The 16,670-nt window shown below is 37.7% G+C and overlaps 1 protein-coding gene across 6 annotated transcripts in view; it reads left to right on the top strand.

The window, feature by feature from the left end:
- Nucleotides 1-207: 207 nt before the first annotated feature.
- FRY (FRY microtubule binding protein) overlaps nucleotides 208-16,670 on the top strand; it is a 180,545-nt gene continuing 164,082 nt past the window's right edge. For 4 of the 6 annotated variants that reach the window (XM_072930158.1, XM_072930153.1, XM_072930179.1 and 1 more), the window contains exons 1-2: nucleotides 333-552; nucleotides 4,663-4,761. In XM_072930158.1, the coding sequence (XP_072786259.1) occupies nucleotides 348-552; nucleotides 4,663-4,761 (304 nt within the window). In that variant the 5' untranslated portion in view covers nucleotides 333-347. Of the gene's footprint in view, nucleotides 252-332; nucleotides 553-4,662; nucleotides 4,762-8,901; nucleotides 10,086-16,670 lie in introns of those variants that run through there. The other 2 variants (XM_072930174.1, XM_072930171.1) reach the window with 2 other exon arrangements.

The raw sequence follows: 16,670 nt of genomic DNA, 5'->3' as shown, positions 1-16,670 counted from the left end.
AACTGATCTGAGAAATGCTGTGGGTATAATATAAACCATATTAGCCCTAGACAGTGCCTCATATTAAATTCTATTTTCCACTTTGCAGAGATTGTGCTGCTGCGCTCGGGTTTGCTGAACTTCCTAATTACCTCAAAAGTTTCAAACTAATTATTTCAGCCTCCTGCCTCCTCTGATGCAGGGAGGGGCCATGCAGTAACACTACACCTGTCCCAGCACACGCCTCTCAACCTGCTCAGCTTCCCCAGCAGGTGAGTTGAGCATGAGAACATCCGAGATTGCTCCCGACACCTGTGGGTGTGCGGGCTGGTTCACGCCGGGGTGGCTTTAATGCTCAGTGCTCCATCATGGCACTGGATGACAGCAGCCTGTACTCCAGGACTAAGGGTAAACTTAATCCCCATCAGACTCGTTACAAATCAACAAGACGGAGAAGCCTGCCGCCAGACATCCTGCTAGAAAATGATTTTAAAGGAAAGTTTCAAAAAAATATTAGGAATATAGACCCTATACACCCAAGGCGCACTAAGAAAAGACCTTCTATATTTTCAGGTAGGAAAATACTATTTTAATAGTATGTTAGTGCAAATATCTTTTAACCTTTTTGGTAACTGCAGGATTCAGCAGTGGATTACAGTCAGAACTTATTCTGTTTTAAAACCTAAGACACCTCTCATGGATAGATTTCATCAAGTGCCATTTATGTTAAATTATGTTAGCTGTTAGATTTCAAATGATGGAACCAAAAAGACAGCCTTCATGTTTTTTATTTTGTGTTGCTTGCTTGAGGTTTTTTTTTTTTTTTAATACTTAGCATTTAAAGAAAGCCAGTTGTTTCTCCAGAGCTTTAAGCTACATTTTGCTTAACCCTACTTACAAATAATACAGACAACAGCTGTAGCATAAGAATCTCTCTTGCTGCTCTAATGCTGTATCTCATTGCTTTCCTGGAGGAGAATGGTTTGGAGAGTTCTTCAGTCTAGCAGACTTTTTTGTGTGTGTAGCCAGTAATTAACATCACTAAATAATCAAATGCACGCTTTAAATTCCTGGTTTGAACTGGAGCCTGTAATGGTCAGGAGTTCATAATTTAGATTAACTCCCTAGTTGTTAAGAAGTAGGAACAAGGTGTGAGTGGATTTCAGTCAAGCTAATGGGAAGCAGGAATATTTTGTTGTGTTGTGCTTTTAAATAATTTTAAATGTGCCTAAAAATAGGCAACAGATTATTATGAGGACAAAGGATTTGTTGGAAAACAATCAGGTCATCTTTACGAGGAGCACTTAAAAGGTTCTAGGGGGAAAAAATCAATACCAGCTCATCCCTGCTGAAACTGAAAGCATTTTTCTGTGAGGCGATCAGAGGAAATGAAATCCTTTATAGGAATGCAACTTCTTTAAATTTACGTTTCTCCCTTTCCAGATTAAAATCAGGGTTTTCACATTTCTGGGGGAATTAGTAAAATCATATAGATCTTTGAAGACCTGTGAAAAGAAATAATAAATTGTTAAAATAAATAATATAAAATTATTTAAATATTAATATTATATGCCTTAGTGGCAGCTAAGCTTACACTGGTACCTTTTCAAAAGCTGAAACACTGATGAAAGAATGGGAGTACAATGTTAAAATACAGCACAGGGCAGCATTGTTTGTGTGGAATTTAGACCCTCTATTGAACCTTAGTTAAGGTAGCTGAAGTATTTCAACACCTCAGTAAGTAAAGCTTTTTTCCTCCTTCCTATTCTACTTCTCTAGCTTAAAAAAATGCAAAAAAGCCTTAGCAGATCTCAGGTCAGGTGACTCAGACATGCCCAAGGCACCTGGGCTTCCCAGTGCTTGAACTGGGTCTTCCTAAGGTGATGTGATCTGTTGGTGACTCTCAAATCACATTATCTTGAATAGCATGGACCCCCTGTATCTTACCTGACTTTTTATCTTATCTTTATCTCAGTTGCCACTTTTTATGTTTTACTTACCTTTTCTGCTTCTTAATTACTCTGTGTTTGTCGGTTTTTTCTCCTGTAACTTTTTAGGCTTTTTCCTGTACATCAGTATTTTTGTTGGGCAAAAAACATATTATATATGTTTTTGGTCTTGTGTTTGGTCTTCAAAATTCATACTCTCTTGTGCTTACCCAGATTTCACCTTTATTCTGTGGTTTTTCTTTTTAATGTGATTCTTTCTCTCAGCTTTTTTTCCACCCTCCCAAATTACCATATTAGTAGTAGTACTCCATTCTTTGTGCTGTGTCAGGCACGAGCACTTCAATGCCATTTGTGTGTCTGGAACATTGCCATTATGCTTATGAAATCCACTGCAAATGTGTTACTGTACACTCAAGGGCACTTAACTCAAAAGTAATGCAAATTGATTCCTATAAGCAACTGATGGAGCATGATGGAAAGATGGGTGTAGCCTTTCATTTGGCAGGTCAGCAGTATACATGGGAGAAGCTTTACTTGATTTGCTTTTGGAAACAGGTTAACAAAGTACACTTGAAGTCCTCTAGACAATTGTCTTTCAAGCTGTAAATGTAGGTTAGAGTGGAAAAGAGCTGTATAATAGAATCAGGGAATAGTCTGGGTTGGAAAGGGCTTCTAAAATCCATGTAGTACACCCACCTTTCTACTGTAAGCAAGGAGATGTTCCACTATTATCAGGTTGCTCAAGGCCCTGTCCAGTAATAGATAGATAGATAGATATTAAATGTAAATATAAATAAACAGACAGGCTTGCTCTGCAGTCTTTTGGTTGAGTGAAGAATTTGAAGAATGTGGTAATTCCTACTTCATTGTTTCAGTCAAATCACCTATTAAAATAAGTATTTTAAATCTGTATCATATTGACTCTTCCACATCCTTCTAATCCCTGTATCCCTGCTAAGTCTTTTGTAACACTGTTAGCTGGTCTTGCATTTAGGATGTTGTTGCAATTGAGGTTGAAGTCATGGACTTGTTGTTTTTTTCTCTTTTATTCTATCTTACAGAACTTTACTCACAAAATAGTGAATAGTGACACACCAATGCATCAGGCTGCAAGGAAATACATCAGTCCATCCATTGGGACTCTTGTAGCAGTCTTGGTGCAAACTCGGGGGGGGGGGGGGTCTTGCATGCAACAGGCTTCTTTTACAATATTTTCTTAACTGTGGTAGCTAGAAGTTCTCTCTTTAAACATGATAGCTGAAACCTGAGAAAAGTGAGTTGTCTGTCTGTCCTGCCATCATGAAGTTAGTCATTCATGTATGCCTAGGCAGGACTATCCAACCAATGGTATCATTGGGTTGTTGTGTTCATCCCATATGGCAAGGAAGAGACAAAAACTGTGCTGAGAAACCGTGGCATTGACCAAGGGATACACTGCACAGAGATACCTTTATCTTCTTTTACAAAGCACTTAATTTCTTCTTGTTCTTTAAATTTGAAATGTTTAGAGCTGCCATATACTTCAGGACTTGGTTAATATCAACTGCTATTTATATATAAATTTTGATTTTTACTGTTACATGATTATCCTTTAAAAAAAAAAAAAAAAGGCAGGCACAGGGGAGCATAGTCAACATTATAGGGCCATTTATTGCCAACAGAGAGGTTCATCACTTTAATTAGTGGAGTTTGTACAGATCTGCTGATATGCTCTCGGTTTAGCATACTCTCATGGCCATGACTGACCCTCAGGCTGGCAGGACCATGCTGAAATGAACAGTGTCTTCTCTTCACCTGGAGGTAAACCCCTCACTTGTTAAAGAGAGAAGAAAGAATTTTATGAAGACAGAGTGGGCAATGAAGGGACCTTAGGAGACCAGGTCTTGACACAGCTGCCTAGAAGAAAATAGGTTGAACTAACTCAAGCAGCATAAAATTAAAATGGATTAGCTAAACATCATTAAATGTGTATGCTGACTAATGTTTAAAAACACAATAGCTTGAAGAAAATTAGTCTGTATTTTTTTATTTTCATCTAGGGAAGTGAAGGGTGAATTTTTACTCCTATTTCTTTTTGACAGAAGGTTGCTGATATTGTTTGAATTTTCTCTTTATGCATAGAAAAGATGAGATTTTGGCTGGGAATGTTAATTTTCTATAGAAAACAGAGTAAGACAGAAATCACAAAGGTCAAAGTGCTAAAAAAAATATAATGGTCAAGTTCTGCTTGGAAGCCATTTGTATTGTGACCTAGGGATTTTTTATTTTTTTTTTTAACTAAGTACCATTAAAAATCTACTTATAGTACTGCTGTTAGTATCTTGTAGGCTTTTTTCCCTTCTCCTTCATCCCTTGGTCATGTAGATAGTCCGTATTATTGTTGAATGATACTTGCTCACTGATGTGTCAGTTTTGAAGAAGGGAAGTTGAGAAAAATACTTGGGATTTTCTGCCTCTCCCAGGACCAGGCATGCCTTCATTTCACAGCCATATGCCTGTGCCTCAGATGTTGTCTTCCCAGCCAAAATTAGCTCTGTGTGTTCTGTGGGACAGCACATGATCGCTGCTTGGTAAAAGCAATGTGGTGTTGCTGTGAGTTAATGTAACGAAGGTCACTGATTAACAGTACTTTAGAGAGCTACTCAAAGTCAGAACATAGGTTGCTAGTCTGTGATTTTACAACCAAATAGCTAGTATTTTTTAAGAAATTCACTGCCTTTTTTCTTTTTTCCAGTGAAAATATTGTCGCAGTTAGAAGTCTTGAGGTACTCTCTCAAAGCATTTCTGGAGTTCAAACCAGCATACAGTCTAGCAAAGTCACTTTCCAAAATAAGTAAGTTGATTTGATGCCATATTTGCATGTAAATTATAATAATGAAGAATAATGAAAGAAATAAAGGGTTTTACACATATGAAAAATTCTTAAAATTTGTTCAGTAGTGACATGAATAAATTATTTAATTTCCCCTGAGTTGTGCTGCTAAGACAGCCTGTATGTATGACTTACTTTTTACTTTTGACTGGCTGTGTTAATTGGGAAAGGCTTGCCAAAATATAATTACTTTTAATAAGAATGCTTAAAGTTATGGGTACAGTATGTGTCTTGATTCAAATGAGTAATAATGATCTGTGTTCAGTATTTTAATTTAGTGAAGATTTGAATACCCTACCTCCTCTGTGAATAAATTGTACTGCATGGCAATAATGTATGCTTGTGATCTGCATATGATAATTGCTGTTCACTTATGGTACCCCTATTGACATTTGGGAGACTGGCCTATGTTGGTGCTGCATTTCACAAGTATCATCCAGCAGAAGGAAGGGAAGGCAAGTCTGACTTGTCCTAAAGTTTTTCTCCTCCCTGCCTGACTTGAAAACATTGGCTGGGTTTCCCACTAATACAGTTACCAAGACCTTCTGCTGACTGAAAATGCAGGAGGAGGGAAGGGTAGCATTTTTTGTTATTTGCTGTTCATATTGTAAGCTGGCATTAGTTCTGCCTTACTGGTTTTTACAGAGCATTATTCTAAGATATGCAATTAGTGCATTGCTGATTGTGTATCCACCCATTGATTTGAGTGAGGGGCCACTGCTTCATTAACAGAAATTATATTACTGATAACATCTTGCTTTGGTCTGGCCTTTTGCATTTTTGTGGTCTCATACATATTTTTATATATCTTTCTCAATGAACTCTTCAGCATTTTAGTTTGTGCGTATTTCTATTAAAGTGACATTTTCTTTAGGAAGGATGGGTTGATGATTCAGAGAAAAGCTCTGTTACATCCTGAAGTCTGATGTAACAGATGTATGTTGTCAGACTTGTTTTCTTTTTGGATTCACTGGCATTTTATGGAGTGAGGATAATGATTTCTAAATGTTCTTGTAAGCAAGTGATAAAAATGCCACCTCATCTTTAAATTATATTTAGGACTTAAATGAGGTTGTCTATGTCCATTGGAGAGTAACTTTAACATGGAAATGAGAGAGAGGTAGAGAGGAAGGTGAGGTTAAGATAAGGAAGGCTTCTTGCTATTAAGGCTTGGATTTTTGTGTTTTGATTTATTGTTTGTTTGTTTTTAGAACTGTTTAATTGTCTCCTAGATTTAAATTGCCAACATCAGTTGTTAGAGATGTTAAGACTCTCCTTGAAAGCAAAGACTCTGGTGTTCAAGTGAAGGAATCCTATTTTATTACAGAGTAATGTAACTCAAATCTTAAATGTCTAAGGATTTGTAGACTTCATTTGTGCTGAAAGACCTTGTGAAGCAATTACAGCACTTGCATCCTGATTTCAGCACAGATTTCTCTGTGTGTTTCTTAGAAATAGCGTGTGAAAAAAGAACCTGGTTTAGTAACATGGTTTGCCAGTTTCACCTTTGGGCTCTTTGCTATATCCTTTCTAGGGGGTAATGATTAAAGTGTAGAGGAAAATCTTAAAACTTGTGCTGAATGCTCACCTTCTGGGAAATATAATACTTTTGGGGTTTTTGTGTGTTTATATAGTTTTCAAGAAGAAGCATTGAACTAATATTCAACTCTGGTTGTATCTCCAAAGACATTATATCAATATAAGGCATATCGTATTTCAAAATAGAAGACAGAATCCTAGGAACTGCTAGCAAAATAGGAAACAGACAAAAATATGTTAAGATATTTGAGAATAAGTCACTCTTTATACCAAATGGTAGTAGCCATAGCTACATTTCATGAACAGTAAATCCATAAGTGATTGTTGACATTATTTCTAAGTAAAACTATCTTTGACCATCAAGAGGCAGTAGAACTGTTTATTCTCTATCTGATTTAAGATGTACTGTGAATGGTGCAATCACCAAAAAAATGCCCATTTCTGGCCTACAGAGATACATTTTTGCACTAATGTATTGGAGAGATAAACAATATTTTTTTAATATAGAGTTTTGAAATACATATTTTAATATGTGGAAGACAGACATTATTTTTTTAAATCTTAGAGTAGTGCATCTGTAGTAATGAAAAACTTATCAACCAAGTAAGATGTTTTAAAAGAATCAGACTTAAAGGTTGTCATAATGGCTTTGGTTTAGCCTTCTGGCTGATATTCTGTTCCCCTCCTGAAAAGCCATCTTCATATAAGCAAGTGTAGAGGATGATATTGAAGAATGTTCTTGTGGTAATCTGATGGGTCTGTAGACTGCATACAAATCACTCAAAAATTTCTTATACAGTGCTTGTTTAATTATAGATACTTCTGTCACTTGTTGGGTACATTTGGCAGGTAGTTAACTTTCAGCTATTTATCCTTTACACATTTACTTGGAGCATACTGTACCCAAGTTAAATCACCTGATAATCTTGGAATCTCTGAAATAAAAAATTGCATTGTTTTCTTGATTTTAATTTTTTTGCTGTCTTACTGTACCTGAAGTTGAACTACAATAACAAGAAGTGTAGGATTTTCTGAAAGTACTTGCTAAATTTCCAGAAGTAATTTAAAAAATCAGTATTTTATTAATCTAGGTGTTTAACTGCTGTGCCTGAAGATTGGTGTAGAAAGTAGAAATCATCTTAATTACAAAACACTACTTAATGAAAAATCTTAGAACACAACTGAAATGAGTTGGAAGATTTCTTTTTTTTCTGCTTTTCGTGATAAAAGATGTCCCTTAGGATGAAATCCTTATGGTACTTCTGGTAAACCATCTGTAAGCAGATAGATGCTGAGTTCATATACCTAGATTTTTGTAAAGAACGTAGCTCATGTAAATTTTCTTTATTGTTATTAAGAGTGGTTATTTTGGAATGTGTTTTTTTATGAGTTTTGAGAGTTCCTAATTTGGGGATCTCAAATTAGGAACCTGACATGAGTAGCTCAGAACAGTCTTTATTATATTTGGGGGTTTTTGGGAAATTGAAATTGCAGAGTTTTTCACTATATGATATCAATTTAAATTCCTTTGCTTTGGATATACTAATGTGTAGCTGCTATGCAAAGCTAAAATGCAGTATTATATTTAGATATGATTTCAAAGACCCAAGAAATGTCTATTCATGCTTTTTAAATAATATTTTAAGCTGTACTTAAAATGTATTAAAATAAGAAATCTTTTCCATCTATTACAGGAAGATATTTCTGTTTCAAGGAAAAAAATGTCTGTAGTCATGCAGTGTATATTGTGTGTGACACAATCCCGTGGCTCCTCTTACAAGGACCTGTTGTGTAGTGGACTTTTTATTTATTTAGTTGGTTTAGAAGTGCCTGAGGGTATTGATGTGACTTTCTGTGGGGTTTTGCTCTGTGTCTTTGGAGTTACTGTTTCATGTTGGCTCTAATGACAACATGCTTTAGCTGCAGAATGTGTTAGAGATTATCTCTGTAGTTATCTGTATGCTCAATTTGTTGTGAATTATCTGCTGTCAGAGTAAACCTTTTGTGGGGTAATTTATGCTGCAAACAATATAAGGCTGGCCCAATAATTTTTAAGACTAATCTTAAGTCTGTGTTTTGGTAAGGAGAGGGACAGTTCACAAGTGCCATCTTTCTCACTGTAATCTCATTTGTTTTGTATTTCCTACTTCATTTAGGATCTTTGAAGTAGGCAGTCTCTTGCTGGCCTGTCCTCTTCTGTTCTTCTTATGCAAGTCAGAGAAATCTCTCTCTAGCAAAGATGCTCCATTCCTTCTGCATTTTCCCTGGATAACTCTCCTAGCAATTCTCAGACCCAGTTCAGAAGCTGGCAAGAGCTGAGGAATCGAGCGAGAAGTGGATTTGCCACCAGAATTTAGATGATGTTTTGCTGTACACCTGTAGGCTGCTCCATGGCACCTGGCCTCATGGCAAGAGCACAGCCCCAGGGGTTCATGTAGGCATGGCATCCATGGGCCTGCATTGTGGAATCACCAGTCTGTCCAGCAAGACATAACTTTAATTACCACAGAGGCCATTAAAACTCAGCACCAGTTTGTTCAGTGAGTCACAATAAAGTGCTTCTGATCAGACTTGTTTAGATTTATCATGGACAGTTACTGACTCCTCTACAGAGAATCATTCAAGTATTAAATTTCCACTGGCTGCTGAGGCTCTGTTCTCTAGCAAAAAGTCTAATCTGCAGCAGAGGTTTTACTATTCCACAAAGATGCCAGGGTGAAAGAAAGATGACAAGAAAAGCAGAATATCAGGGACTAAATTAAGCTCACAAGATGGAATTTCAGGGTCTGAAATGTAATTTTCTGCCCAGTAAATTGAAGATAAACAAAATGTGTACAAGTCCAATTTTAAATTTGTTCTGGAGCTAGAAAATTAGCAGTTCTCCCTTTAGAAGCTAGTAATAATGTAAGTTCAGCACAGATTTGAATGTCACACTAAATATTGTTGGACTCTTAAGAGTAGTGCCATACTTTGTTCTTTATCTGTTTTCAGAGTTAACAATACTTCTGCATAACCTATTGTTATCTATTTATTCTTCCCACTTGAAAGCCCATCCTAAAAGAGGTTTCAGTGACTGTGTAAACTTCACCCATCAGCAAGGACAATGATGGTGATGGAGATGGAAAAGGCCCAGGTAGTCAATGCTGCCTTTGCCTCAGTATTGATCTTCAGGAATCCCAGGGCCCAGAGACTAGTGGGAAGGCCTGGACTAAGGCTTTACCCTTGATACAGGGATAACAGGTTAGGGAACATTTGAAACAAGCTGTACATCCATAGGACCTGAAGGATGCAACCCCAGTGCTGAGGAAGCTGGCTGGCGTCATGGTCCAACCAGTCCTGATAGTTTTTTAAAGCTCATGGCTTTAAAAAGTGGGGAAGGTTCCTGATGACTGAAAGAGACCAAATGTGACTCCTTTCTCCAGGAAGGACAAGAAAGAGGATCCAGGAGCTACTGGCTGGTAATCCTCACCATAATCCTTGCGAAAGTGATGGGGCAAATAATCCTATAAGCCATTTCCAAACGTAAGAAAAGTAGATGACCTGCAGCAGTCAGCATGTTCGTGTGAAGGGGAAATGATGCTTTACAAGCTCTATAGCCTTCTAAAACAATAAATAGCCATCTTGGTGGATGATGAAAGGTCAAAGGACACTGTTTGTTTCAACTTTAGAAAAGCTTTCAGCAGTATCTCCTTGAACATCATCACAGGCACAATGATGAAGTACAAGCTCGATGGATGAACAGTGAGGTGAGTGGAAGGCTGAGCTGCCAGGCTGACTGGGTGGTGATTGGCAGCATGAAGGCTCACAGGAGGTCAGTCACTAACAGCATAGCCCAGGGGCTGATACTGGAGCCAGTACTGTTTAACAGCAATTTCATGAAGCTCAATGAAAGGAAATGTCAAGTTAATACAATTTTAATACAGTTTTGTTCAATATTTCCCCTGCTACTTCTACAAGTACTTTGTTTCACTCTGTATTACTGAAAATCTTACCTGTTCTCTTACTCGGCTTTCCAAGATTATTGTAATTGTTTAGGCATTTCTGCATTATTCTGTATTTCCAGAAAATAGAATCTACTATTTTTTTTCTTTATGTGGAAGATAAATGGAAAAATTGTCAAGCCTTCTTCATTGTGTGTAGCCTGTAAGTGAGGCTCATTGTTGCAGGAGTTGCAGACACCTTTCTTTTCTTAGCTCACTTGCTTTCTTCCACTCCTGATATTTGCAGAAGGAATGGTGGAAGGAACTTCCATGAGCATTAGCATTGCTCCTTTCTCACAATAGAGGTCTAGAAGGAACAGATGCAGCAACTTTAATGGAGTGATCATCCTATAAAACTGATTATCACTGTCCATTCTGGCTTTTTAAATCTTCAGGCTCATTTTCTGACCATACTTTTTTGCAATTAGAGCTAAAATACATCTGTTCCTGTCACAGCTATACTTTAATAGGGGCTCAGCCAGAAAAGTGGCTTGGAAGAATATTCTTACTATAAAAAGCAGTGCCTCTTATAGGTGTTTGTAAATGCATGTGAGCACTTGGGAAAATTATTTACCCACAAAATACCTATGACAAGCATATATCGGATTTTTAAAAACAGGTTGAGTTTCTTAGTTCTTTTTCATTTTAGAAGCATCATTTTCCTTTGCTTCTTTCCTCCACCTGAACACCCATCAGCCTCATTGCATTGACCTGTGGGAATACTCATAACCTCATTTGAGCTCAAGGTAATGAAGGTAAAACTGTTAGCCCCAAGACACACCCACTACTCAAACCAAACTTCTGCTCCTGACTAGTGCCAGCACTGGTGGAATTAAGGGGGAACGGGAGGGGATGGAAGAATTTCACAGCTCTTTCAACAACAGTACAATCTCAGGTTAGCCTAATCAACCAAGAAAACACACCCTGAGTGAAATCTGTCATATTATCAGATCTCCTTCTGTTCTTGGAGAAGTTTCCATTTCAGAAAGGGTTCTGTCTGTGCTGATGCTACGTTTTTAGTTCACTGAATTAGTCAGTAGCTGGCAATGACCTCCCTTGATCTGTGGAAGAGTTCAGGCAAGGTTTGTGCGTTGGAGCCCAGTGTGAGTGGGGAGGATACGGTGTCACTGAGCTCTGGTACCCGACTGAGCCTGAGCTCCGGTTCCACACCCACCACTGCCTGCAGCTACACTGAGAGATTTCAAAGCAGGTGAATCCCAATTGTTATTTTTTTTATTATCACCATTCTGTTTTGAAATTAGGTTACTGTAAAAGTTAACTGGATTTTTTTCCAGATCTAAGTGCCATATTCAAATAAAAGTATTGACTCTCAGTGGATTGTTTTCAGTTATATAGCCTATATTTTAGATCTTACTTCACAGCTGAGAAGCCAAACCAGAGATGAAAAAGAAAGAATTTTCCTCTTCTAATCTGGCAAAAAAAAAAAAAAAAAAAAAAAAAAAGGGAGAGAATAAGATCTGCTAATTTTAATAAGTTTTTAAAAAATGATTTTAGATTTTCAAAGCCTTTAATGATGCAGTGCACAAACAAGTACATGGGAGTTTGATACTTATCCAGATTAGACACTTCATAATATACAAAGCAACTGTTAGATATTTCAGAAGCTAAATGCCTTTGAAAATCTAGTCTGTGGTGACTCAAAATGATTAATCATTTTAAGTGTATTTAAAGCAACTGTAATCACTACTGCCTTTTCTAGGAAACCTTTGAATTTAAAATGTGGCATCTTTTTGTGCTTTCTTCCTTGTGTACTGAGCCTAAAGTATTTTCTTTTTTTCTTTTAGTTAATAAAAAGCAGATTGTATATTTTATTTAGTACCTTTTTTTTTTGCTAAATTGCAGTTCCCATTCAAATGTAGCATGCAAGAAACCTTGAGTAACGTAACCCTCCTGAACAGGAAAAAAGTCATTTGCCATTTTCCAACATAAGCAGGCAGGTATATTAGACCTCATGTCCATGGGAGACCCAAGACATTTTTTGGTTTAGCAGGAAGGGGTGGATTCTGAAGGATCTAAAAGACCCAGTTACAAAGGCTGCACTTATATTGAACTTGGCCCCTGTGAGGACACTTGTGCTTCTGTAGAACAGCAGCAAAGCTGGAGAATGCTGAAGCCTGTGCCCAGATTGAAGCGTCGCTTTTGCAAAACCTTCACCATAGCAAGGGAGAGCCCTTGAACAAGTGCTCATCAGTTAAAAGGTACTATGTTCAGGGAGGAAAAAAAGCAGGAAAGAAAGATTCTACCTCTCAAATTGAAAGCTCTCCTGGCACAGATTACTCCAAAAGGTGAAACAGTGCATACTTATAGATAATGTTTTAATTAAAAAAAAAAATCTTGCTTCTCAGTACTTAAAAAAAATTACAAAAATATTATGCAAGTCAGAACAAGCATTCTTATGTAAGATCAGTGAGGGTTTTTTTTAAATCCAAATTGTTGTCTCCTATCTAGCCAGCATCTAAACACACTGTTGTGCAAGTTAAGGGTGTTACATAGTAAATTCCAGATGCTGTGTCTCACCGGTGCTTGCCTAGGAGGGTAATATGAAAAGTGAATTCTATATGAAAACTACATAAAACAAGACATATTCCCTTCAACAACTGTTGAGGATTGAGATGGTTTACTGACAAATTCTTGAAAGAATGGAGAAAATAATTTTGAAAAATAACGGAAGAGCACTAAGGCAGATGTTGTAACTGAAAGGTATGCATGTAATGAGAAACAGAAATCTCACTGTGAAATCATATGGCCTGATTTTTCTTGACAGTACCTCACAGCACTGTAGTAATTTATGTGAAGTTGCTGTAAAGTAGCCAGTGGCTTGAGTCATGAAGATTTTAGTTGACAGCTATTTATGTTTCCTTTGGATATTCAGAAATATTTTCAAAGGGATGAAGGGCATGGTGACAGCCTAGCTATTAAAGGTATCAAGTGAGCTTAGAAGTGTATGTGCATGTCCTGTTTATAACCTACAGTGAGGGAAAGAAAAATTTATTTTTTGCTGTATCAACTGGCATGACTTCTGGGGTAATCCTGATTTTGAAGTGTTATTTCGTCCCACCTTGAAACAAAAAAGTTTTAAAAATTATTGATGTTATCTAGCTTAGTCATTAGGTCCCTGGTATAACTGGAAGTAGCACTGATCTGAGCTCCCTGAACCTGAGCTTTCTATTAGCACCTGTGAGTAAAATGAGAAAAAAACTCTTATACTGTAATAAGCCAGGGTGCAGCTATTCCAGGAACTTCACTCACAGCAGGGACCCGAGTCCTGGCAGATGTACAGTCTTGCTTGTGGTGGTAAATGTCAGGGAAGTACATGTGCCACCTGAAGGAAAGGAAGGAAGGAAAATTGATGCCAGTGATACAAACAAATTTATTCCAGTGATACTTCATAATTTGAAAAACTGGTAGGTAACCCATGACCAGCTAAATCTGATGGTGCTCAGTTTCCCTGTTGCACCCACATAATTCCAATGCAGCTGTTGCAAGAGGTAGCATTTTTTGGAATCATTCAGAGTGGATACTGTATGCTTAAGGCCCACTGAGAGACTGGAGGTGTTTGTGTCACTGGGACACGTGTGCCAGCTCAGACCCGAAGCCTGGCTGGTCTGTCCCTCTCTCTGACAGCAGGCAGAGCCTGATACCTGATAGGAAGGTGTAAGAGGCAGCAAATGTAGTACAATCTGATCCCATGTCCATCTCATCTTGATCTATAGTAGATAGAAGCTGGTTGAAATCCTTCCAATATTTTTGTTCTCATTTTTTGAGAGAAGTAAAAAAATTGACTTATCTCCTAAGGTTGATGTTTCTAGTGGAGCAAAGGGACATAAGCAGAAGGATAGCTTTCTGCAGAATAATGTAAACATCGAGGTGTGAGTATCAAATAGGTCAGCCAGAAAGGAAGAAGTGTTAATAATTGAAGACAGAATGAGAGAATGGAAAGAAAAGTTTAAAAAAAGAACAAGTAAGCAAGTAGCCTGTCACTGGACCATCTTATTTAAACTCAGGGAGAACTTTAGGAACTGCTCTGGCAGAATTAAGAGAAAGAAAACATATCTGTAAATGTATTTGAGATTCAAGAGAACATTTGTGTTAAAAATGACACTCAGGAAGTGCATTGAGATAAAATCTGTATGAGGGATGGTTTAGTATTAGAGAACAAATTGGAACTACTGCACTGAAAATTCTACCTTGTAATTAGATAATCAATGAAAACATCATACATGTGCAACATGTTACAGGGAGGTGTCTTGTGGAAAATGGATATTTTGAACATGTTATTCTATAAGGGCGACAAAACTAAGGTGTGTGATATAGTTTAAGTCAGGGGTGCCTTAGATTTGGCATCAGATCACCATTCCAAGTGGGTACACACTCCCTCCTTGCGTGTCTTGCTGTGCTTCCTGTCACATCTCGGGCACCTCTTCAAAAGGTGGGAGCTTTTCTTTTCCCAAGGCAGGTTCCATTCCTGGGAGAAAAGGGAAAGGGGAGTTTTCCCCAGCTCCATGACCCTGGCAGAACAGGGGGAGAGTTGTGCTTGAAATCCCAGGGTGTGTCTGAGAAGAAGAATGAGGCAAAACAAAGCAGAGAACTCTTATGATGTCAGCTGCAGTAATGTGCAGTAATAGAGACCCTGCTTTGAAAAATGCCACGTAATGGAAGGTGTCCCTGCCCATGGCAGGGGTTTGGACTAGTCAGTCTTCAAAGGTCCCATCCGACCCAAACCATTCCATGACTGTGAATATCTAGCAATGGGCAGCCCTTCCCCTTCCTGGCTTCCACCTCTCTGCCCTCCCACAGAGTTTCCTGGAGGGTAGAAGAAATACAAATGTGTGAGAGAAGGGAAGTGGCACAGGGAGTTTATGACTTATTATGGCTCTAAATGTTGCAGTATTTGAGGATTCAGTCTATGCATTGTCTAATGAGGAAATATGTGTAATAACTTGAGAAAAAAAGGACAGCCACAAAGTCTGGATTCCCTCTGTCCTAGACCTGGTACCAATCTCTTATGAGTAAATTAGCAAATACAGATTATACTATGAGTGTATGGGTGGGGTTCAGTTACTTCATCTCATCTCTAAAACAGAATGAGACTCACGTTCAGTGGTGGTGTAGAAACTTCCTGCCGAAAGGAAGGTCTGGCACCTAATGCTAGGATGTTTAGAGAGTATGATATATAATCTTGTCTCTAAAATACAGATAAGGGTTTGTTACAAAACTGAAAAGGAAGTTTATAGGATTTCAGTAATGGAAAACAGCTTGTTTAGGGATGGTTCCTGGAAACTTCAGGTGAAGAGCAGGAAGAAAATACTGCTTAAGTTATTCTTTTTACCTGCTGAAGCCTATGGTCTGTGCTTTTGGGACACAGGCTGCATTTTGACATAGGCTGCACAGCAGTATTTCTTGCATCAGTATTGCCTGAATCTGTGCCCCAGTGGTAGTGGTGTAGATTTCCTACTGGCTTTCAGGATGGTATATTTGTAACATATGTATAGTAAGACTGGGCAAACAAAATTTGTTCCTGGCTGGCCAATGCTTCCGGGCACTGTTCAGCTAGGGAAAAATTCAGAGGTGAATGTCAGAGTCTTAAGAGGACATGTCAGTTTGACAGCTCCAAAGAAAATTCAAGGGATGAATAATAGTACTTTGAATCTTGAAGTCATAATTCCAACATTAAACAATTAATCCTCTGCAAAATGCCTAGTTATCATTTGTTATTTATAGATTAGGCACAAACTCTTTACAACCTATTTAATTACTCTATGAATTCACTAAGCAAGCTGAGGATGAGAGCTGGGTGATGTGTGAATCTATAATGTATCTATGAAAATATGTTATTTTATTATATTAAATACCATTCAATAGGTTTCTATTTAAATATTATATGTAACTGTACCCAGATTGCCTGATGCCCTTGCTTCAGAAATACAAGCATGTGCTTCATTTCAATGCTGCTTCCATTCCAATGTCTTCCATTTTGATGCAGTTTATGATGTAAACATGTATTCCTTATGCATTATTTACCGTCCTCTTGTTCTGCCTGTTTTGCTTCCCATCACTAGGTGGCAATAGCTGAATAGCCACTTACAAAAAGGAGGCAAAACAAAATGGTGCAGCAAAACTAATGAGACATAAACTAAGAAGGATTTCTATTACTTTATTTAGAGATTAGCATATTAAATGAGATTTCCTTGATGAAATCTTATTTTGTGGAGTGCTTTCTGTCATTCTGTACTTTTAATTTGGATCATAGCCAGATGTTTGTTTTACCTTGTTAATACATGGGACATCATAGTACATAAAATTTGGTTTGTTTAGATACTACAATTTTGA

This window comes from Taeniopygia guttata, chromosome 1, assembly GCF_048771995.1.
Source record: "Taeniopygia guttata chromosome 1, bTaeGut7.mat, whole genome shotgun sequence".
Taxonomy (NCBI): domain Eukaryota; kingdom Metazoa; phylum Chordata; class Aves; order Passeriformes; family Estrildidae; genus Taeniopygia; species Taeniopygia guttata.
Note: the sequence above shows the minus strand (reverse complement) of the source record. Positions and strands in the feature narration are given on the sequence as shown.